Source organism: Nestor notabilis, unplaced genomic scaffold, assembly GCF_000696875.1.
Source record: "Nestor notabilis isolate BGI_N333 unplaced genomic scaffold, ASM69687v1 scaffold1272, whole genome shotgun sequence".
NCBI lineage: Eukaryota > Metazoa > Chordata > Aves > Psittaciformes > Psittacidae > Nestor > Nestor notabilis.
The window spans coordinates 8,292-33,285 of NW_009917656.1; the positions used below are offsets into that span (position 1 = coordinate 8,292).

General features: G+C 40.4%; 1 protein-coding gene across 1 annotated transcript; it reads left to right on the forward strand.

The window, feature by feature from the left end:
* Positions 1–372: 372 nt before the first annotated feature.
* On the forward strand, positions 373–18,465 carry KIAA1549 (KIAA1549 ortholog). The gene is made up of 8 exons (XM_010009333.1): positions 373–545; positions 2,243–2,466; positions 4,006–4,150; positions 5,824–6,057; positions 7,081–7,133; positions 10,702–10,847; positions 12,714–12,868; positions 17,901–18,465. Exons 1-8 carry the CDS (start codon positions 408–410, stop codon positions 18,153–18,155), a joined length of 1,350 nt encoding a protein of 449 aa, XP_010007635.1. The 5' UTR covers positions 373–407; the 3' UTR covers positions 18,156–18,465.
* The last annotated feature ends 6,529 nt before the right edge of the window (positions 18,466–24,994 follow it).

Consider the following 24,994-nt stretch of genomic DNA (forward strand, 5'->3'; position numbering starts at 1 on the left):
TACTGATAAGAGGAACCATTAGCAGTATGTACTTGAACAGCTTTTTATAGAGTAAAGTAGATTGTGATTTTGGTGGTTTGCAAATGCCAAGAGCTTGATTTACAGAAATGAAGAATGACAGCTCCCCTTCTGGAAATGTAATGGAAAAATGTTTATAATTTGCAAACCGCTGGGTAAACTTGTGCATTAAATGTGAATCAGCTGGAAGGCCTATAGGGCAAATTAAACACAGATGAAAAACATGGCATAGTCTTGTAGCATAGCATCTGTAGAGCTTAACATTTGACTGAGATAACCCTGGCAGCACTCCTTTACTCCGTATTTGTTCTGGTGATTTAGGACCTCCTCAGACCAGCAGCGGAAATGAGCAGCACTCATCAGCCTCTATCTTTGAACATGTGGATAGGATGTCGCGTTCCTCAGATGCCAGTAGACGGGTCCCAAGCAAGATCCAGCTGATTGCTATGCAACCAATGGCAGCACCTCCGGTTCAGAACTCGGTGCTTTCCGATCGAGTAGCTGAGACCAACAAAATTAATAAAGAGGTATTTTTAAAGTGCTTTGAATGTCTGTGGAGGACTGTATACACAGCCAAGAGGGAAGTGAAAAGTACCCAGTTTCTTCTTATCAGGAGTTACCCATTAGTTCCTGAGGAGTTGAGTTTTGACAAGTTACAGGAATAATCCCATTTCTGTCCAGAGAGGTAATCTGACCTGTTTTTGAGAGATACCTAAATCAAAGCTTAAACACTGAGAGAGAAGCAAATTTGATGGTCAGAATACCTTGTGTTGCCATCTTTTTGCTAGTCAGCAGGACATGACTTATGAGGGTTGTGTTAATTAATGTAAGAGTATTGGAATATCCGGCCCACCTTGGTTTTCTACGCCATTCTTTTGACATTTCAGCAACTTGGGATCTGGTTGTCAAACAGGTAATCAACAAGACAGGTTATCTCAAGACATTCTGGGGTGTAAATTTGCAGCACATTTACTGCTTCCAACTTCTGATGTGTTTATCTGACAGTAAACATACAGAAACTTCCTGCTTTCTCTGAGGCTCACGCTACTGTCAGCAGAATATGAGCATGCCTAGGGCATTAGGAGAGATGGTAATGTGCTGTGAAACCATATCATACCCTGCCTGACAGTACCTTGTACTGGGTGTAAGATGGCATCTCTCATAATTCAGAGTGGAAGATTACTGAAACCTTTAACTTCACTGTGTTAAGATGTTTCTGAGTACCTTACTCAAGAGAGGTGAATGTGTATATTTAGTATACACAGGCAAGAGGAGCCACAAAACAGAAATCCAGTATATGGCAGAAGACATATAATTCTAATTATAAATGTAAAAAGTCTGGCTTGTGACCTTTTCATATTTTTCCAGGATTTTCACCAGAGAATACACAAAAATCAAATTTTACTTGGTTTTTCATTTGCTGATGCAGATGTGTCCAGGAACTAGTCCAGTACAGGCAGAGCAGTGGTTGCTACCTGATCTGGTGCCCAAGTGTTTTCTGTTGATAAGAATGATTTCAGTGAGTGTTGGGCCAGTGGTGTTACGATAGCTTTCCCCACATGATGACATACTCTTCATGGAATTTGAAAAAAAAGTGGAGAGAGGCAAGAAAACACAGCCTGCAAAATGTAGAGCTGGTGTAACCCATGTTCATGTAGGGACCTGGGCCCTTCCTTGTATTGCTGCTACATTTCTGCATAGCTTATGGTGGCCTTTCATGCTCAGCAGAAGCACTGAGTTATGAGCTCAGCTCTTTTAAGTTCTTGCTGCTTACATGATGAAGGTCATTAAAGGGAATGGGTGACATATTTCAACACTATTGATCAAATGTATCTCTTTTTGTCAATCAAATGTAGATACGGCTTTTACTGATTTTTTTCAGAGCAGTGTCACTTCTGGCAAACAGCAGGAGTTTTTTGTGTTCCTCCTGCCTTTTGTTAACAAACTGCCACCTCTCTCTCATTCCACCTGCTGTTCTGGCAATCATATTGTGTTTAATAGTGCATCTCCCTGGGGAGACAATGAGGATACTGCAAAATATCCAAGAAAGAAAGTGTGTTTGCAAATTGTGTGACTTCCTTTAATCCTTCAGAGATTTGGGGGAGAAAGGGGAAGCAGGAAGGTAGAGGCAGGGAAGGAGCTGAGGAGGAGAGGTTTACAGAAGAGCAGCAAAAAGTTCTGTTTGCAAAAACTACTCTCTCTTTTCTCCCCTTCCTTCTTTAAGATACAAACAGCCCTGAGGCATAAATCTGAGATTGAGCACCACCGCAATAAGATTCGACTTCGCGCCAAGCGCAAAGGGCACTATGAATTTCCAGTGGTGGATGATGTGGTGGTGGTGGATTCCAAAGAACAGCACAGAATATATCGCAGGGCACAGATGCAGATTGACAAGATCTTGGACCCTGGAGGCAGTGTGCCTACTGTCTTCATAGAGCCCCGGAAGAGGTAAGGATTTCAAAGATGGGAAAGAGCAATTTTCTTTTAAAGTCAGCATTCAAAGGACATCAAGCCTGTACTTCTGAACTTTCAGAGCTTAAACTCGTTTTAATCACTAGTTGAATTTGAGTTATCTAAGTGAAAAAGTTTGAACTGTTTTAAATTATTTGTTTCAGCATATGCCAGTATTTTTTGTTTTCGTATTATTCTTTTACAAGTTCTCAACAGTGAATTCTCAATAAATAAACTCAAATGTATGAAAACTGTCTTAAAACAATTTAGCATTTGATCTGCCATTTGTTTGAATAATTCTTTTGTGACGTAGAGAAATCAGGATTTCAGCATAGGTAGTAAAAGAAGATACGTGGAAAATACAAACTTGCAAGAAATAATATTTTTATAATGGGGGGAAAAGATCTTAGAATCACGGTCTGGGTGGAATGGTTTGGGTTGGAAGAGACCTTAAAGGTCATCCAACCTCCCTGCCATAGGCAGGGACACCTTCCATTAGACCAGGTTGCTCCAAGCCCCATCCAACCTGGCCTTGATGGGTCAGCCACAGCTTCTCTGGGCAACATGTGCCAGTGCCTCACCACCCTCACAGGGAAGAATTTCTTCCTAATACCTAGTCTAAATCTCTCCTCTTTCAGTTTAAAGCCATCATCCCTTGTTCTGTCACTACATACCCTTGTAAAAAGTCCCTCTACAGATTTCTTGTAGGCCCTTTTTAGGTACTGGAAGCTGCTCTAAGGTCTCCCGTGATTCTTCTCTTTTCCAGTCTGAACAAGCCCAACTCTCTCAGCCTGTCTTCATAGGAGAGGTGCTCCAGCCCTCCCTTGAACAACTTAAAAAGCTTGAAGATTCTGAATTTAAATGGCAAATTCACAAATCAAAGAGAGAACCTTTCATGTATTCCCTGTGGGTAAAAAGTGTCATGGACCTGCCTCCCTGGTCTTTTCAGAGGAAGTTTTCCCTGAGCAGTGTTTAGGGCTTATGAATACTGGCACTTTGTTCCCAGAGCAATGGTACCCTGCGACTGCTTCCGCACTGATAAAAAGTAGCTTTTCTCTAGCTACCTGGGTTCCATAGCTTGTTTGCCTAGTAGGCTTAAACTCAACAATGCAAAGCTCAGACCTTTGTTTGCAAATCTTTATGGTCTGTCCTGCTATTGCAGAAGTGTTGACATTGGTCTGAGAGATCTGGAGAAGAACTGGGGGAAGGCTGGAGCACAGACAACTTTAAAAGATGAATGTAGAAGGGATGTGACGCTGGAGAGAGTTTGAAGGAGGAATAAGACAGTTTGGAGAGCTGCCAATGAGAGAAAGGCGGGAGTCAGATTTGAGGCTACCTAATGGGACTGGCATGAAAAAATGGGAAAGGGAAGAGAAACAGGGCTGAGGCAAGGATGACTTGGAATGGGCAGAGCAGGGAGTGGACAGGGGAGTTTAGCCTTGAGTGGCATGCAAAGAAAATCTGCAAAAGAAACATGATCACATTTGTCTTGTTTGTTTGTTCTTTCTCTCTGCTTCTTGTTTTCCTCCTGTTAAGTTCTCGAGCAAAACGTTCTCCCAAGCAGCGCCGGCGACATCAGATAAATGGGAGTCCGATTGATGCAGAAAAGGACAGGTTAATCACAACTGACAGTGATGGGACATACAAAAGGCCCCCAGGAGTCAATAATTCTGCATATATTGTATGTATGTCTCTTGAATGACAGGAGTGTTCTGATAATTGTAATTATAGTTGTGACATTGGGAGGTTTTTTGCCTTCTGACTATGGTCTGTATGGCTAGTTTCAGTCCTATGTGTAGTTAGCATGTAAATCAAAGTGGAACAAGGATTTCATTGGCATTGGCAGACTGTCAGTATTCAGCAGTAAAATTCTGCCACATATTCCTTGATATTAAAGAGGCCAAGAACCAAAACCTTGTTTTCATTAATGTCACTGTATTATGCACATGAAAGTGTGCTTGGCATGTTCTGCAATATCTTAAACATAGTTTCACTCTAGTCCAATTTGCTGGATATTATATATTCATATGTTACAGAAAATTTCTTCCTTTGGTCTCACAGAATGGAAGACTCAGTTCCTTTCATGAGAAATATTCTCATCTTTCAAATATGGGAATTAATTATTAATGAAAAAGAAACATGTCTTTACTACAGTAACTTGAAACAATTCTAGTCCAATGTCTTGAAAATTAATTTTGCTTCCTGTCTAAAAAAGGCAAAGACACTGGAGAATGCTTCTGTTCAATCATATCCATGTCATAAACTGTATTTAGGCATCTTTAACCACTTCTAAGCAGACTTTACTAAGCCTAATGCTAATATTGGAAACCCCTGGACAGTTTTCATCTTGAAAGATGGTTTATTAATTTTTAAGAATTTCACCATTAGCTGCATATGCAGTCAGGTGACTACAATGTCTATTTCTGCAGCTTCCCTCTGCCTTCAAACGACTGTAATGATTTTAATGTTATGCTGCAGCAGAATGAATTATCATCTGAAGCTATTTAATTAAGACATGTCACACAGCAAGCTAAGCCCCTTTGGCATCCGTAGGGAAAAAGTACTTGGAATGTTAGGTTCCTGATAAAGTAGAGGCTTTTGCATCTTCATGACTGATGTTGCAGTCGCCATGCAGTGGTAAGAATGAGCTTTGATATTAAGTCTGCTGCTGCAAAGCTCATTTAATTTCCTGTTACTGATGAACAATAAGCCCGTGTGGTAAGATTGCAGGTAGTAATTGCGATGCATGCCTCAGGTATTGCTGCTGTGAAGTACTTGCATGAATCCTATTCAGGTGATGCACCCAAATTCAAGTTCCATGCAGGTAACTACTTAATTGCATAACAGCTCCATTTGTTTGGTTTTCTGAGAGGTAATAATGCCAGTTTAATGTTATTGCTGGTGTGGTCAGTTGTAAGCTAAAGACTGAATTAATTTCTTGGAACTGCAAAAGCAGCAGAGAAGTCAGAGATGTAGACAGAGCTGATTGTCTTTTATTCTGGGTGGAGTAGATGCTTTCTGCATGACTTCATTATGTGCTTGCAAACCACAAGATTTCTGTTACAGCTGAGTAACTCCTGCAAAAAGCTCTGTTGCCTTGTCTGAGATCAGTCTCTCAGGTGACAGTGGATGAAGTATTTAAACAGCTAGCGTTATGTATGCACAGGCATATGTGCATGTAGAAGTGGGGAGGGTAAAGGGCAAGTTTTGTCCAGCACTGGCGCTTGTACCATTTATCTCATTGTGGTTTTGGCAAAGAAAATGTTGCTCAGACTTAAGGCCCACAGGGGCTTGGAAGCTGGCTGGTTAGATCTTCTCTGTGGCTGCCCTTCACCTTCTTTCTGTTTCCTCCAGTCTGACCCAGACTTGCCTCCTGAACCTCAGACTTCATCCTCAGCTGATGTGGGGAAGTTCCCCGGCTTGCCTTCCCACCCAGTCTCCCAGTATGTCCCACCACAGCCATCCATTGAAGAGGCACGGCAAACCATGCACTCGCTGCTGGATGATGCTTTTGCACTGGTGGCTCCCAGCAGCCAAGCAACCAATTCCACGGCCATCGCACCACCCGGGGTCTCTGCAGGACAGCCGGTAAACAACACTCCTGCTCGAGCAGGGAGGGGAACCACATGCACCCAGTGGGGATCACCTTATGGTCCAACTCAGGCAGTAAACAACCCATTTAATGTGAGTGATGCAATTTAAAAGGCTTTTCTGGGCAGGTAGTTTGCACCAGTTGAGCCATGATCACTGTTGTTGTGCCCTTGCCATCAGGACTTACCACAAATGTGGAACAGTTTCTGAAACCAGGAGAATTCAGGAATGACCATCAAAAGATGGTGAACTTGCTTTTTCAGCAATACATTTAGATTCTTTTCCCCTTTCCCATCCCAACCACAGAAGAAGATAGGAGTTTTTCTTTAGGATAACTTTTCTGTTCTTCTCAGTTATAATCTTTCACAGAGCAGTCTTGTTATGTCCAAGAGTAAAACTTTTTTTTTAAAATGCATGTGCTAGTTCATATTTTGACAATGAAAAAAGAATGTATTTGGCTTAGGTCATATTTTTCAGCAGGGTATTCAAAAGCTTTCAGGAAGCGAGGGATAGGGAAGCAGTATTTCTGTGTATGATTTTTTGCATTATGTGGAGCACCAAGACACATGGATAATCTTTCAGATCATCTCAAGTTCTGTAACAATTCAATACAAGTTTCAGAATGCTATTGGACTGTTCAGTCCAAGTCCTGTGGTCTCTGCTGCAATCTGCTGCTGGTTGAGGTATAAAGAGATCTCCAAATACAAAGCTTGGTTTGCTGAAAGTTTTAAGCGAAGTAAACTTTGGAGAAGTCCTTGATCTTCTGCAAGTGAGAGGAAGTATTTCTGAAAGGTTCTTAAGTTGAGCCTCTGATGAGACAGAAGAGACTGCTAACCACTGTACCAGCGATTCACAGATCTTCTTGTGCTTCTGGGTTTGTATAACCAAGCTCTTACGGATGCAATCAAGTCAAACATACAGACCTAGTGATCTCTGCCATTCACCACTTAAAAGGCTAACCGTGGACTTCCCAGGGTATGCATTTTTATTTTAATTTGGTGGTTTTTGTTCTTCTCACAGAGATACGTGGAATTTGGAATGACTCCGCCAACAGCACCAGGTCTCCTACCAAGGTAGCTTTTCGCTGATAGAATTATCATTTAATATTCTCCTTGCAATTCCTCCAGAGTTCTTACTGGCACTGATATATTATTATGCAAAGTACTGTATAAATGAGAAGTAACAGGAGTCCAGATCCAGCCTGTGTAATTTATTTATGTAGCATGAATGACATACATATGCTGTATGGAATCCAAGCCTCCATTTAAAAGAAATATGTTTCTAGCCCCTTGGCTATAGAGATATCCTTCCAAACACTGAGTAAACCACTGAGTTTCAGTTTTTAGAGTGCCTGAAACAGTTACGCAGATGCATGTCATTCTCCCAGTACTCTTGCTTTCATCTTGTTTCTGTAGCTTCAGGGCAACGCTCATTCTCAAAAGCTTTCAGATGGCTAACAGATTCATTCTATTTTTAACCAAGCTGAGAACAAATTACAGAGCATGGTGACCCTCCCAGAGAAAACCTGCCCGGCAGGCCTATTATTATAAAATCAGGGGAAAGAAGAAATTTTCCATCTTCTCCTGGTCTTGCTGTGGGAGAATCATGTAAAGAGAAGAAAACAGTTGTCCAGGTGACTGTTAATTCCACATTTGGTGTCTGTGTTTTAACTACCTGCAAAGTTGGACTCTTGAGTCATGGTACCCACTGTGGTCAGACTTGTATCACCCTCTCCAGACTGCTGCAACTCACCAAGGTGGTAAAATGGTGGCCTTGAGCTGCTCTCCCACTACCTTCTTACAGCTCTCCATGTGAGATGAAATCCCACTGGTATCCATATCATTCATTAGATTTCGCCTGAAGTCTTTGCTGCCTTGCAAACTTGATGGTAAAATGGCTATGAAGAACTTGCCTTTACCCATTCTTCTGCAACCTGATTTATGAAAGGGACAACTCTAATAGGAAGAGGCTCTAAGCACATTTCCTTACTTAGGACTTGGCTGAAGGTGACATTCTCAGTGTGAGTGGAGTATACATGAAATGGCATACAGTATGACATGCAGTGTATTTTTTGTAATTTAGGTTACCTTGAAGATTGAGCTTTGGAACTGCCAACACAAAGCATAACAAATTGTTTGTTAGTGAGGATTTTCTCCTTGTTGGCCTGTTACACATTCAGGGAAAATGTGATAAATTAATCATGAAAGTGCTGTAACCCGTGTTAATACAGCTGAGCAAGATAGTGTCTTTGCAACGTGTTTTTTACTCAAAAGTTTATCAACATTTGGTATAGGCACTTTGGATTTCTGTAAATTACAAATGAATGGCATCATTATTAATAGTGCAAATTCTGGCAGATTAAGCTAACAATCTGCAAGGTCGTTGACTTTAACAGGAAGAATTCCTGTTAGAAGGCTTCCTAAAGCTTGGTAGTGGAGAGTTGTCATGCTTGTGGAGTGAGGGTTATGCTCAAATTCAGATGATAATGGTAAATCAATAGAAACAGTGCACCAATTAGAGGAAGGAAAAATAACCTGAGGTCAGTATGATTAGGTGGCATGTATCAATGTCATAGTCCATTGGCTTAATATCCAGTGCATGGAGTAATAGTTGTGTGACTGTACTGTTCCCTTCTCTGTACAAACACAGCATCTTTAATGGGGTGGAACCAGCCTGGGTAGAAAAAAAAGTGAATGTAAAAGACCTAGGTCACGTAACACCTAGGCAAACATGAAGGCACAATGAACAGCTTTTACCAGAAAATTAGTATTGCGTCATGCAGCAGACGTAGAGATACTTAGTCATAGTGGATTAGTGGTGTAAATTTGATTTTTGGGGTGGTATCTCCCCACTTAAATAAATAACTGGAGATTAATGCTTTTTTTAATGAGCAAAGATGAAAGCTGTGTCTCTGTCTGGAAACAGGAAGAAGCACTAGAAAGCCTCTGTGGCACAGATTCAGAGCTGTATCCCATTTTTATACTCTTTGTGTTGATCTCTGATGATAAACAGTAGCTATATCTATTATAAAGAAGACAGAGAAGAGAGGGTCATGGGTTATTAAATATGCACCTCTCAAGTACAAATCCATCAGCAGTAAAGGATATACTTCCTTTCTTCTGAAAAACTGGCACAAAACCAATACATTTGCAGGAGTATATTTGAGAAAATATTTTCTTTAGACAACATGAAAAAATTAGTAGTACTTTATCAGCTACAATATTCCAGCTCAGCACTGCAGTCATAAAGGGCCAGATGATCACATCCTTTACTGGTTACAGTGACTAATATAAGTGATATTGTTAAACATTACCTACCCATTCAAGCACTTATTTTAACTAGCTTCTAAGTCTGATTGGAAATGGTTTCCTTTGGGTTTGCTGAGTGGACAGGTGGGATTGCATGCAAGGGAGCCAGGGAAATTTTGGCACTTCCACAATGGGATTGTTGCAGCTTGAACCCCGTACACCGCCTCCATTTAATGCTGTATGCCAAGTACCTAGTACTTTAACTTACAATTGCTTGTCTGTTTTTTATTAGGCTCTTATTTGGCTTTATTAGGCTATTTATTAATGTCAACTTTCAATGCTATCTGGCTGTCATACAAAGGTAGGTAGTTTTCCAAATGAAGCACGAATCAAGAACAGTTTGAATTGGGTGCAGTCACAGGATTTTCCTGTAAAACAAAGGGGTGTAAAACTGAGTTCTTGAGGAATGGGATAGACTGCAGTCCATAGCCTAGAAGGGGTTAGATTCAGATGTGGTAAATGGCATAGCAAACTTGTCCCTAGTCCTTACTGCATGTAATTTCATGTGCCTGACTTAGGGTGTTTGTCTCACTTAGCTTCCTTTATACTCATCAGTGAGAGGCTCCTGCAGAAAATGATATAGTGAACCTAATCTTTTGCTTTGAATGCCTCTTGAGGAGCATGTCTATCTTCTTTGATCATACCTGGAGTCTCTTTAAGAGAGACTAGCCAAGTAACCTAAGCATGTGAAGTTTGAGCATCCACACCTCCACCATATCGACAGGAATCAATAATCCTTGAAAACTCAGCTGCCATCAGTCTTCTAAAATATAATCTCTCCATGCCAGGACTAAGATATGTTAATAGGAAACATAGGAAAAGCAGCTGTTCCATCTCCTTCTCTACTCCTGTTCTGAGAATGAATTATAGGGTTCCTTTTACAAGTCCCATTACCTTGGCACAATTTATGAAGTGACTATGCCTCCCGATTTGTGTGCCCAGAAACTCTTGAGTAAGAGTCAGATTTGTTGCTGAGGTAAGCAGCTACATCACTACTGAAGTCTTATTTTTCTGTTTTTCTTTTTCATTGAAGATACTTTCTTCTCCAAGGAGAAAACAACATCTGTGGACTTTTTTCTCTGCATTGAGGATACTGTAGCATGTGAAAAACATGTGTGTGAAGTTTTGTTAAGAGTTTGTAACTCTTACTGTAGTGCAGTGCAGGTCATGAAGGAGGAATGTATTCCTCAGATGTAATTATTTTCCTTAACATTTGAGGTTAAAATGTATGAGAAAAAGCATCATAAAGAGTTCTTGTATGAGGTACACCTGTATTACTGTTTCCAGTTAGGGAGTTCACTTCTTGTAATCTTGAGTCCTTACTTTTCCACAGGCAGAACTTTGGGCCAGGTTTTCTTCAGCCTGCAGAGTTAATGCACCCAGACCAGCAGCCACCTGAGGTTCAGTATTCCTCCAGAGGGATATACTCAGAGGAAATGCCATCAGTGGCACGGCCACGACCAGTTGGAAGCACTGCAGGTACACTTTACTTAAGTTGAATATGTGCTAAAATAACTGATCGTTTTCTGTATCTACTCTTACACTGAGGTCACCGTTAAGACATCAGTCTCCTTCAGCTGCTACACTTGAAATGTGATTCTTGTCTCCACTGCCGAAAAAAGTGATCACAAAGTGAGGTTAACTTTGTATCCATAGGACCTTGCAAAAAAACTCAGTGCTTTGCCACCTTTTTAGTATCTCAAGAGCATTGGTTATCACACAGCATATTTTCAAAAAACCCCTTTCTCTAAAAATGGACAATTACTTGTTTTAGAGCATACAGTGGATGCTAACTTCCCACTGCCAACTATTTTATTGTACTAAATGAGCTAACTAATGCATCCCAAATCAGCCTGCTAAATAGCAAATCTTTTTAATACTTCTCTGCATCTTTATTTCTAATTTCTCATCCTAGAAACATGCATAAAAGCAGGATCTTTTAGCTTCTGATGATATTATCTATTGCTGCTCTCCTGTATAAAATCTTCCCTTCCCTGATTCGGTTGAGGTAATTTCTGTAGCACTCATCAATGCTATCATGAATAAGATTCTAACGTCACATGGCAATTAAGCAGCGAACACTGATTCTAAGAATAAAAGATTCTATTCTTATGCAAATGCCACGGTTAATTTTCTCCCAGAGAAATGTTTCCTTCCTCGGGAGTTGGAAAAGACTGAAAATACAATCATATACTCCTGTCAGAGGCCTAGTTTTGATAGCTGCTATCCTCTCCCTGTAAATGTTAAATGAATGTGAATGACAGGGATGTAGTGACTGCTACAGTTTAATGATGATTGTGTTATTGTCCGATTCACACTATTCTCTAAATGTTCATGTATATTCTGCTTGAAAGTTTGGAGGCAATTCAGATGATTAGTTCCTGTCCTTCAGCATAATTATGTGCAAATATCAAACTTCTCAAATATTGGGATTTTTTTGAGAGGAAAATATGGAAGTGACCTAAATGTCCATCTGTTGTTTTTGTCTTTTCCTCCCTTTTTGTACATATGCACACAGTTTTCTCTTATGTATCTGTGGGTTTATTAAATGTGTTTCGTTTCTAATGAATAATAAAATACTATAATAATAATAATAAAATAAATTTTGTTTCCCTGTGGGAGGAAATTCAGGAAAAAGGGAAGCTGGCATGTTGTTACATATCTCTTGCAATTAATGGTGGTGGCTATCCTTGCATGTGTTTGAAAACAGCAGGAGGGGAGGGAAGGGAAGAGAAAAGAAAAGAGAAAGGAGGAGGTTAGCTTTCAGGCTGAAAGGAGATACAGTGTGTTCTGACCTTCTCGTTAGTCAACGACAGCATCGTTTAATATTTAACCACAAAGCAAAGCTGAAAGAACTATACTCTTTTATAGTCATGTATTTTATTCTCCTGAGAGATGGAATAGAAAGCAGTCTGGAGAGTTAGGGTCTTGCCAGTGTGATGCAAATAAGGTGTACCACAGAAGCAAATGTCTTCTCTTTGCTGCTAAGTAATTTACATGAAAGCATTGCCAGGGCTTTCAGTAAACGCTGTTTGGAAAGGGCTGGCATATTTTTGGAATGAAGCGTAGTCCATGTCTGAGACGCATGTATCTCAACCTCTTCTTTTCTGTGCAGTGGCAATGGAAAGCATCACACTCAAACTGCACAAAATGCACATAACTTTTCCTTCTTTATTCTACACTGAAGCCTTCTTTCTGCTGATTTTTTTTTTTTTTATTAATTGCACAGAAACAGAGCTCCAATTTCTTCTTTTTTCCTGCTTCCAACAAAGTTTTATGTTGTCATTTGTCTGCCCTACAAACTTAACTGTGTATAAAGATGAAAAAACAATATTTGCTTTTAAGGTTCTCAGATACAGCACCTCACTCAGGTGGGAATTGCTAGCAGGATCGGAGGTCAACAAGTGGAGATCCCCTCAGGCAGAGCAGGGCATGGCCAGCCGGGGGGGCCAGGGTGGCCCCAGTACCGTGGAGAGGATGAATATGCTAGGCGAGATGCAGTGAGTACTGTGTTACACATTTGCATAGTTTCCAAAGTAGTGATGATATGTTCGGGTATATTTTTTTCCTGCATTATTACTGTTTGGAACTTTTTTCCCCTGGAATACTTTCAGTTGCTTCTCTGACATTCTTTGCTTTGCTCTTCGAACCCTTGTTAGCTCTTTTAACTTTTGCTTGCTGTCACCTTTGCTTCTCTCTAACTGCTTTCTCTCACTTTACCCTAACCTGTTTTTTTTTTTCTCACTTGAGGCCTTCACCCATTAATTGCAGTTCACCCAGTTCTGCTTCTGAGCTCCAGCAGAGGTGGATACTGCTTTCCATTTTCTTCTTTGAAATATGCCTCTGTATTTTGAGACCATTGTAAGTAGAAAAGTTGAATTAAATTGTCCCAGACTACCGTCCTACTTTGTATTGGTATAGTTCTTTTGTCTTACGTATCAGTGCACAACAGCAGGAGCCAGGGCAATGGAATAAGGTACATACTTATACGTAAAAGTAGAGGTGTTTCTAAACAAGTTATTTTACTAGCTTCCGTGAGCAGGATGTGGTAAATTAATATGTACTCATTTACGAGTGCTGCCTAGGCAGCCATCATGATTTCATGGTCTTGGCAGTGGTGCTTCTAGAAGTTGATTCAACCAGATGTGTGAGGTTGAAGATGGTATATGGCCTTTCCAGGAAAGATACAGCTGCCTGCTACCAGTCCATATTTGATTACTTGCATCCTGAAGCAGACTGACCTGTGACATCTTTGTTGAAGTGCTCTTAAGAACTTTATGCTCTTTCTTTTGCTCTTTTGCTCAAAAGATCATTTTTCTGGTTTCTTCCTTGAGGGAGGAAGGAAGGATCTCCTTCTTTTGCATACTTAAGGCAGTGTGTGTTCACACTACTTGAAGTTACTTTGCAGTACTGCATGATCTCAAAATGGCTTTGCAGAGAAGAAATGCAACAGGATATTCCTTCTCTCTAGATTTGGGTGTAGCCAAGCTGCCACTACTCCAGATCAGCTAGAGAGGAGCAGCATAAAGCTTTTGAGAACTTGGCATACATGAGACAAACTTTACTAATACTATTCAGAAATTTCAACTGTCAAAGCTGAAAGATGTATTTGCCTGATTTAACTTGCTATCTGTGCTTAGAACTGTGACATTTGAGTGCAAGAACATCATAATTTCAGTTTACATGTAGAAGAGCACTTGCATGAGAGATCTTAGTGTTGCTCCTGTTCCATTTTCAGAGGCATCTCTAGGTTACCATTCATTGCCCCTTATAACTTGTCTGTCTTCTCTGAAAATTAAATTTCTTTTCTAGATCTGTGGGCCTTTCCCTTCTGTCCCCCAAGTGCATGTTCAGCTGTTAATTTCTTAATATTTTATTATATGAATTTCAAATGTTACTGAGAATTCAATTACAGACCCGTTATCTAAGATGCTATGCAAGCTGTTGGGTTTGACATGTTACCTGCACAACTTTAAAAGATTCATGGCCCAGTACAACAAGATTTGGTTGCAGTTTGCATCTTCAGTCACTGTTTCGGATGGGTACATGTCACCTGAGGCCAGGTTGACTTAATTTATCAGAGTTTAAAACATTTCCTCAGCTTTGGCAGAACTTTTAGCTCACTGGTTGCTGCAGCTCTTACGTTATTGCAGTGTTGTATTTTTCAGTTTGTTCTTTTTAAAAATGAAAAAAAGGCAAAAGGAGGAGATCATGAACTAAAGCTATTAGAGTATGGTATCATTCAGTTGTAGGAGAGCTTATCTAGTGCCTGCACTTTCCTTTTCCTATGAGGAATTCTTTCTTTTTTTACAAAGGATCATTCCCATTTAAAAAAAAAAAAAAAAAAGAAAGCATTATTAGTTGAGTCTTTTATTTTTCTGTAGTTAAATAATTACCTTCAGAGTTTGGATTCCTTCAGTAGGACAGAGCTCTGAATTTGTCTTTTCTCCTTTTGGAAAGGAGGTTTTACTTTGTGATAGTTATATTCCTTATGGTGTGGTATTCTACTGATCCTTTGTAAACAGTCTTACTGTTCCCTCATTCTGAGCAAGTTTTCTGCTTTTAAGATGATTAGGCCTAGAGCATTCTTCTCGCCCAGAAACTCAAGAAGAGTCTGGATTTGTCTTCCAGCAATGGCCCTTTTCCTCACACTATCGTCAGCTATTATTCCTGGAGTTGACACCTGATTCTCCACCGAAACATGACCTCTCACTTGTATCTCCTCATCCAAAGCCAGTGTGCAGGTTATCATCAATTCACCTTAATTCTTCATCTAGAAGGCCTGGGAAACCAGGTTAATTACAGCATTTCTTTAGCTGACACAAAATACAGTACCGAGAAAGTGGTCATTTGAGCAGCAGAATAGATGAAACCTCGTTTCTTACAGATGTGTATTGTCTTGCATATCCACCTCCCTACCACCTCCTGGCATCATTTACTACCCTTCTACAATCCGTATAGCTCTCCACTGTTCTCCCAAGTCATCTTCAGATTTCCAGTGTTTCCCTCAAGCCACTCTTATCATTTTACTCTATTTTTATACTCTGGCTGCCCACTGTAGTATCTCCAAACCATCTCACCATACTTCAGGTTGTCTCTCATGTCCCCTAGCTAACCCCTGTGAGATACATGCTGGCTGACAGCTCTAGCTACGCACAGCCTAACTTGGCCTTTCTGCCACTCAGAAGCAGATTCGGTGATGGCACAAATCAGGGTATGCTAATTAGCTACCTATTTTTGTGGATTTTATGTATCTGTTCATACGTATATACTTGTGTGTATTTATCCATGCAATTCAGTTGAAATTGGCCACAAAGTTCAACAGTTATTAAATGGAGATTAAAAAATTCACAATGTCATCTCTTACATCTTCATTCCTTAAGAAGGAAGACTCAAAGATATTTTTGACAATTGTTTTGTACTGCTGTTAATTATACAGAAGTTTCTATATGAAAATAGGTCCTATATAAAACTATATATTGTTACCTAACTAATATTATATAATATATCAATGTGTATTTCTGAAAAGAAATTTGAAAATTAAAAAACTCAGCAAAAATTTTTCCAACCTTTTTACTCTCCTTATTTCACTGATGTAGTTTAGTATAGGTTAGGTTTCTAAGCCAGTCTGGTTTGATTTTGATGGTGCATAGAGATCACAGAAACACACACTTCTGTTTTTCTGAGGTATTTAAGAAAACTTTAATAGCCTTAATGTTAAAAAACAGCCACTGCAGCCATCAGATTTCTTCCTAACTTCCCTTAATAAACCACTCTTATGGTGGTAATTCAGTGCAGTATGTGATAGGAGCTGAATCATGTAATGCATTTTAATGTGAAAGTACCCTGAACGTAATTTAGGTTGCTGTTAAGACTCGTGTCAAGGAATGTTTGCTTTTCCTATTTTTCATGTCACCTCTTTCCTATAAACCCAGAGCATTTGTCAGGTTTACTAACTCTAGACTTCATATATGAATTAGTTTCAGGTTTCACTGCCAGATAAATAACTGAACAATCAAAAGACCCATTCATTCCTTTCTGGTATTAAAATCACCTTCCTTTTATAACTAGTAAGACAGGATGATACTTGGAAAACCACCTTTATCTATCATTCTTCTATTAAAGCCTCTTTTCTTCTTAATCTCTCTCCCCAAATTAACTGTGTAAATGATGAGTGCTTCACATGAGCTGTAAAAGAGAATCAGAATCTGTTATGAGCTCTACTTTATATAAAATGTCTTAGATCTTAGTAATTTATATTATGGGAGATGTTAAGGAGCTGCCAGTTACGCTAGGTCCCCCATATCCTTCCCAGGCTCTGCGCTGTAATCCTTTCTTTCCCCTCCCTCTCACCCCCAAATCCTCTTCTAGCTGACCTTGCAGTCCTTTCTTCCTTCATCAGATTGCTCTCTCTGCTACTGCTCAAGGCTAATCCACAGAGAAGGGTAGTTAGTGCTCACTAAATTGTGATAACTGTGACCTGAGCTTGCTGCAGTGAGCTGCTCTTCATCCCCAGCGCAGACCCTTTGGAAGGGGATTACGCTGCTTTGCTCGCAGCTGAGCGTTAAATATAGTGTGTTCAAGTCCTTTGTGTCCAGTGTTTTCTTCTGGCTCTCAGCCTTCAGCAGTACAAGGCAAGAGGGAACGCTTGCTTTAGGGATGGAATTTGGATTTTTTCACAATGTACCTCGCGTGTGCCCATACGGGAGTCCATGGAGTTGCCTAGTGTACTGTAAATTCATGCTCTGTTTTAGTGTAAGCAGATTTTTTTCCAGATAGACAAGCCCATAAACTCAGGCTTCTGTTTTGTTTCTCTCTTGTTTTGTTAGAAAATGTACCTTACAAACAAATGGAGAATTAACCCCTCTCTACCCTGAAACAATGATTGTCCCTAACCTGGGATAGATTTTCTTAGATATGTAAACCAGCTATTGAGTATAAAAAACTATACAGTCTTTCTGATTTTAATGATTTTCTCTTGCTGCTTTTTCTGTTGACCATGTTTTCCTGGGCACTGGTCAATCACAGGGTCCTCACAAGTGTACAGCCTGACCAGGCAAGCCAGGCAGAGAAGGGGAAAGTGAAAGTAGTAGTATCTCTATTTATAAGTAGTATGGAGAAATGACAGCTGGGAATAAAGTGATTTGTCTGTTGTCTTTTAGGAATTTGTTAGAAAGCCAAGGAAATAGAAGCCAATTCTGTTGAGTTCTAGTTCTGTGGGTTTTCTCCCCACCTCCTTCCACTGCAGTTTCTAAACATACCATAGATTAGTAAGGGGGTCAGGCTTTTTAATGGATGCTAAAGAGACTTTAAAAATCCCTGAACTTGAGGCAGTCCAACAGTTTTGTGTGCGCTTGTTGTTTTGTGCTCCATGAGAGGAATCATTCATCCATACAACTGAAGAACAGTGGCAGCAGATAGAAGCATCTCCATGTTGCTTTCCCTCTGTTCGTTGCGTTTTTGCTTTCTTGTCTTTTCTGAGATTATCATGTTTGTTCAGGAAGTACAATAACACTTTCTACCTTTTTCCAGACGCATACGCATGGACACCAAGAATATTCCTCCTCACCAGTATTCCCGATGCCGAGGACTTCAGCCAGGCAGCCCTCAGCACCCACTGCTCAGCTTCCACACAACAGCCTTCAGGGCCAGGGCCTTTGCTACACCACCAGTTCCACTGAGGACCTCCAGCCAGGTCACTCTTCAGCCTCTCTTATCAAAGCAATTAGAGAAGAACTTCTACGACTTTCTCAGAAACAGACAACAGTGCAGAACTTCCATAGTTGATTTAGCATTCCCTTGCAAATCTGCCATGTATCTGCTTCCTATGGAAGCAAAGACTTAGAGGAATTCAGCAATGTTGTTCTCTCACAAGAATGAACTTCACAGCTCTGTTGACCACACTCTGGAAAAACTGAAAAAGGCAGCACAATGAGGATAGTAGGGAGAGATGGGGGACAAACAGGGAAAATCATCGGTGTCATCACAAGTAGTATTAATCAATGCTAATATTACGGTGCTTCTCTTCTCTCCCTGCCCTCATTCAATGCAACATAAATAAAACCTTAGGTCAAGAACTCAATGCTCCAGCAACAAAAAAAAATCACTGAAACTCCAAGTATTATAGACTCCTTTTTCTAAAGAAGTAGGTGAAGGCTTGAATAAACTGAGATGACATTTTGCAAGAGATTGCAAATATTCTGATTCTCCACTGCTTATGGGGAACTGGGTTTTGTTGCTGTTCTGCAAGACTACAAACTGTATCAGCTCAAGGGTGTTGAAGGTGTGATTCCACCTAAGAATCACTTTGGTTGTCAGGAACAGTGGGACTACTTAGAGTAAAAGTCTTTATGAGCTACTTGTAACAAACTGGAACAATAGTTGTTATAGCTCTGTGCTTCCGAATGGAGCTACCCTCTGCACTCTTTCTTGTTTTCCTTCTGGTGCTGAAGCTTCAAGTGTTCCTTCATCTTCAATGTTTGCAAAGTGAAACATTGGCCTTGTATAACTAAGAAAATATCTGTAGTCTCATTCAGGCTGGAAAAACAAAGCAAAGCATCCAAACAGAAAGGGCTTGGTATTTATTTTGTTTCAAAATTACTGAAAACTGGGAGAGGAATACTCAGCCGCAGTTGAATTTGGGGCAATGTGTACATATGTCTTTAAACAGTATCTTTACATAGAATATGCTTTTGCAAGACCAGCGATAAAATATTGCCACTCTGTCGTTTGCTTTGTGGACAGAAACCAATCCAGCCTGACTGGTACAGGGTCACCAGCATTATGTTATAAATTGATGTCCTAAATCATTGCTTATGTTTGGATCTGAATAATTTTAGTGAAAGTCAGTGACAGTTTAGAGCATTAACTTAGGCTTAGATTTGCAGTTTCGAGACAGTTTCTATATTTATACAAGTTTCCACTGTCCCTTTGGACAAAGGGTGAGCATTCTCCCCATGGTAAGAACGGTACGTGCCATGGAACTGTTTGTCGCTGTTTTTTTCAGTTTTAATTTAATATTAGCTACGAATTTACTAATATTTGGCCATTGCATAACTGTAACTGACATAATACATACGGAAGTTTTACTTAATGATTTGTTGGAGTGTGTTTATTTTCACTAAAGGTAACAGAGCGACACAGAGATAGAGGGTAAGCTCAGCATCTGTGAGGATGCTTGGGAGCCTTGCTACTTGGTGCTACAGTGTGGGTGTTTCGAACACTAGGAGATGGTAGTTGTAAAAGGTCTATGGGATAGTAGTCTGCCAAAGAGATCACTGGGCAGTTGACCGTGGTAGGGCTGCATTTCCTTCACTCACTGGGGTAGAAATGGCATTGGTAAAACACAGGTATATAACACTGGTGTGGTATGGTGGTCGCTGGCTACCAAATCTGTTCTTGGTTCTAGCGCACAGTTCGCTAACTGTGACAGAACTAACTCAGACTGAAATGAAAACAGGTAGGTGGGCACCATGAAAAAAACCTATGTACCTTGTTCATGAAGTGTGTACATAATATTCATTGTCAAAGCCAAAGCTAGGAAGTGACTGGCTGCTCACTGATGCGGAAAAAAAGGTGGTATGTTCCTCTTTATTAGAAAGCTGAGTTATTTTTTCTGTTTATACATGATCATCAAAAGGCTGTATGAAATTGTTTTGAGGGATTTATTGTAGTGAAGCAGTCTACTACTTAAAGTCTTTATGGGCACTGGTTGAGACGTGTATGGAGTCAGAACACCAGCATGGTTGTGAACAGCAGTACTAACAGGTTATGATGTCTTGAATTTTTTAAGCTTTTTGTGTGGTAATCACTTCCAGGATAAAAATAAAGAAACGTTTATTTTCTGCCAAGTTTGTAAACACAAATGTTGCCAGCACTTCTGCAAAGCGTCAGGTTTTGAACAATGAAGAATGTATCAATCAGGCAATGTTCATTTGGTCTTTTTGACAATGCTGAATACTGACTGTTCCTGTGCTCTGATTAAAACGATCTTTTCCAGAGCCCACGTCCTTCTCCAGCCTAATTCTGCAGTGAGGTCAAAGGCCAGTGCTTATAATATTTACATGTTACTGTGATTTCATTTCAAGAAAATGTGAGCCTCTAGAAAGTAAGTTCATTGTCTGGTTGCTGGTGCCAGCTATTTAAGAAGGAATATGAAATAAGAGCTTTGAAAGTCTGAGGTACTTAAGCCATTCCTCATTCATTTTTGATGGTGATGGTGATTCTAATGTGATATTCCATCTTTTAATGTTTGGAAGAATACCCTTTTTCGTTTTCAGTCCCAAATCTTCCAAAGAACGTGGGATACAGGACAAATATGTACTGGTAAATAAAAGAGGCTTTCTGATGCAAAAAAATCCCTTTAAAACTTTACAAGTTCATGGGGCAGGACAGTAAAATCTAAGTTGGAAAGCTGTGTTTGGAAGTTGTTTAGGGCAGAGAATTCTGTTTAACAATGCTGTGTTCTCAAACTGTCTGGAGACCTGTTCACAAAAAACCAGTATGGCATAATCTGTATCTTCATCTGATAAGAAAAGTAACACATAAAGCACCGTTTCCAAGGATGGTCTTAACAAGGGAGACCCACACTGTAATCAGTGCAGCTCCAGGAAAAGTTGGGTTTTTCATGTGCTGCAGAAGGACTGTGTAGAATGCATGTGCCAAAATGTGTGTTTCCACTTGGGAATTCAGGGGAAAAATAATCTGTAAGCTTCTACAGCCCCATGTGCTTGAGCTCTTTTGCCAGTGTTTTTTATTGCCCTGATAGAAGGGAGGGGAATGGGAACCAAACCTTTTTTTTCTGAAACTTGAAATATCCTGAATTTAAGTATCTGTTAATGAATCTACGAGTTTCTGAAAACACTTGATCAGATGAGAAGCTGGTATGGGCACAGAAAGCTGTTACCAACAGTTACATCCATTTCCATGACTAAACCATCTGGTTCATGGAATCCTCAGGCTCTTCTCTTTCTTCTCAATTTTCCTTGACATTTGTGTTTAGTCTGTGTTTAGTTTGGCATATAGAAGAACTTGGCAAGGTGGAAACTATGCAATTTAGTTCGGTTGGTTTGCTTTTCCTTTTCATGGCCAAAATGTTGACCTCTAGCCTGCTCCTTGATTATCCTTGGAGCTAAGTGCAATTTACAATTATTTTTCATACACTCAATTTGAAAGGCAGCACACACTTCAGTGCTATAAAATACTCTCCACCAGGATGTAATACATGGTCCTGTCAGCGGCTGTGGGCATATGACTCGGGAAAGAAAACCTTACTTTTAGGAGTGAATTGCATAGGTGCTGGACTTACCATGTTAAATATGCTCACTTTGGAGCAGTAAGTGGAATTTAAGTGACCCTTTGCAATGTATTGTACTTGCAGTGGTTTGGAACAGTCTTCAGATACAGTGGTTGGAGAGCAGCAGCCTCACATGAGGTCTATGTATCACCTCTGTGCCCAAAGGAGTGGTTGGTGAGATGCAGCTGCCCCAATGTCATGCACATTTATGCACACACATAAATACGTAAATAGATTGATCACCCAAAAGTGCATGTTCCTACCAAGTGCTGAAGCCAGTGCCTTTAAGTTAGACCACCGACAGCAGGGCTACAGTGCTCTCTTAAAAGAGGTTGTTGATAGGGATCATAACTTCTCAAGAACCAAAATGACTGACACTGTCATGTGCAAACTCACAGCTTGAAAACACATCAAGTGGATTAAACAAAGAAACTAATATGTATTTGAGCCCAAGTGAAGTCACCAGTTGTGCGATGCGGATGGCAGTTGAACTCGTCTCTTAACTCTTGCCCTCGCTAATTCTCCCCTTTCCCAGCTTTAACACTTTTCCAGCTCAAGGAAGAAATGGGCATTTCCCGTGCCATGCCTTACCTAGCAGTTATTTGTTAACAGGTGCCAGTCCTTGGAAAAAACATCTTGGCCAAGAGCTTTGAAGTGTCAGGATGAAGAACATTTGTGACTTTGAGGTGGAAACATGTTGTGGGACATGTTTTTGCAGCAGCAAAAGAAATAAATGGATTAAAAAGTTAAAAAAACACCACCTGTTTGGTGTATTCTGAATATGGACATAAAGCTGGAAATGGATTAAAAGAAAAAGGATGGCATCTGATTGTCAGAAGGCAAAGGACAGCAGCCAGGTCTCCTGGACCACCTGTGACAGTGCACTGAAAAGAGAGAAAGAGTCTTGGGGCTCCCCCTGCCACCCCTCAAGCAGATTCATGAACACAACCCCTGTTCTGTGCAGTCCTTCACCACTTGTGATGCTGGTTTGCACAAGTGAGAAACATTTCCTATCAGTCACTCCCAAAAGCAGTTGACCAAGTCTGTAGGGTTTCTCCAAGACTTTAGATATGCCTAGAGAAAAGTAGCAGCATAAAGTTCCCTTTATGGTGGGCATCTTTCCCTCTCCCATTACATTTATTTACAAATGAGGGAGAAAGCTTGGGGATGTACTGTACTGTCACTAGTCTGCTTGTCAGGCATGTACTCCGCTGTCCATAGGTCCTAAATACTGAGGAAGCAGAATTTGGGAATTAAAGATTTTCGCAATGCCAGTGAACATTCACTGTAGTTTTGCAGTGGTTTGGTGTGAGTGCACTTGAGTGCTTGAAAAGTCTGGTATCTGTCTTACAGCGAGTGTTGTCCCATGAAATGCAGCTTATGTCAGAAGGACTGTAAAAGTTTTCTTCCATCTCTCTGACACCAGTTCAACGAGGGCAGAACAAGCTCAGCTTGTGACAGCTCATACCAACAGGATTGGGATTTCGGAGCCAAGTGCTGGTCTGCGTATTGTCCCTGGTCGCATCTGCATGATGCATTTAGTTGCACATATGCTTTGGAAGGAGAATTTATCCTACAAATTCCTTAGTACAGTTTAGGATGCACTTGGCAAGATGTGTCTAGCTTTGACGTACAAGTCCCAGGATGAGTTTACTTGCCCTGAGAGCAAGAAACTTGAAGCAAAAATCCTGCCTTTTGAAAGAGACTTTTTCCAGGGTCGGACTGCAGTCCTGTGAATCCCACTGAAGACTGACAGATGAAAACGAAGTGACATTAGTACTAGAAAAATACACATTTATTTGCACTGCATAGTTCGTAGAGCTGGAATGTTTTGTCTTGATTTCTTGTTCCTTTTTCTTGATACTCCTTACATTTGAAGTCTATATTTTCCTTTGTAATGGCCACCACTGTTTAGTTTTGAGTAGTTCTTACTCCCTAACTGGAAGCTTGTGTTTAGGCTGTTACATTGTACCTTAATCAGAATGAAATGTTGGCACATTTGAATAAATGCTTTAAAGAGTCTTTCGAAATGAATGCTAAACTTCCACGGATCCCTGACATGGTGGTTTCCAGGTTCGCTTACAGAGGGGAGATCTGGATTAGACATTAGGAAAAAATCCTTTACTGTGAGGGTGGTGAGACACTGGCACAGGTTGCCCAGAGAAGCTGTGGCTGCCCCATCCCCGGCAGTGTTCAAGGCCAGGTTGGACACAGGGGCTTGGAGCAACCTGGTCTAGTGGAAGGTGTCCCTGCCTGTTGCAGGGGGTTGGAACTGGATGATCTTTAAGGTCCTTTCCAACCCAAACCATTCCGTGATTCTAATCCTCTTATTGCCACATGTAGAGCAGGCGAAGTGAAATGAGAATTAAGAGAGTAGAAGAGAGACTGAAAGATGAAAATTCTTGGTTTGCATTCCCAGTTCTGTTCTAACATACACACTTCTCAAGAGCTCTGTCATGTTTCCATAAAAACTTCTCTAAGATTTCTGTCCCAAGGCTTCCTGGAAGTTGGTTTTCTCATCCATGTTCTTTGAACGCTTCAGTGCTGTGCACGATCCAGCAGTAGCTGGGTATTGTTTGTGTTTTGGAAAAACTCCTTTATATTCAAGGAAAATCAATGCAGTGTTACATTTGGCACTGTGCTGTGCTCTTTTGGTCCTAGAATTCAGATCTGAAAGAAACTTGGCTAAAGAAATACAGATTTTTTTAAATACTGTAATAATAAAAAAGCAGGAACCATTTATCTTTACACTTAAGGAAACAGGAGAAGGGATTGTGGATTTGCCACTATTAGTAGTACTTCAACATAGTTGCCAAATATGAAATTGTTTGATAATTCAGTACAGGTGATCTGGGCATCCACAAAATTCATAAACCTTTTACCAGATGTGTCAGTCCATGCATTCCTGGATGAAATGGTTTCAGGTAAGTTGCCTTGCATTTCACATGGAACACTTCCTGTCCATGGATGAGTTTGATCCTTAGGATAGTTTCTGTCTTCAGGCTTGATGATGGTAGTTTTAAACAAAAAATTCAAGATAAAAGGTAGGGAGTCTCCTGTTTAGAGGACTTGTAGATGTGGAGTCAAGTATTTACACAACTGCTGCATCCTCCTATACTGCACTGTCATGTGAAATAAAATTTGACAGAGTGCTGGAAACCACATTCTTGCTTTTGCAGAGTAGAACTGCAAAGCAGTTAACAGAAGTTGTTTGTCACTTCCAGTGAACAGCAGCACTGGCACAACATTGCCTACAATAATCTCACTTCTGCCTGGGAGCAAAGAGCACTGTTTCCTGCAGCTTTGCACTTAAGCACCACTCAGCACCAGT

Excerpts from the sequence above, each read along its gene's own strand:
- KIAA1549 (XM_010009333.1), top strand. The coding sequence starts at position 408 with ATGTCGCGTTCCTCAGATGCCAGTAGACGGGTCCCAAGCAAGATCCAG. Across the intron at positions 7,134-10,701 it reads GCACCAGGTCTCCTACCAAG|GCAGAACTTTGGGCCAGGTT; the intron begins GTAGCTTTTCGC and ends ACTTTTCCACAG. Across the intron at positions 12,869-17,900 it reads AATATGCTAGGCGAGATGCA|ACGCATACGCATGGACACCA; the intron begins GTGAGTACTGTG and ends ACCTTTTTCCAG.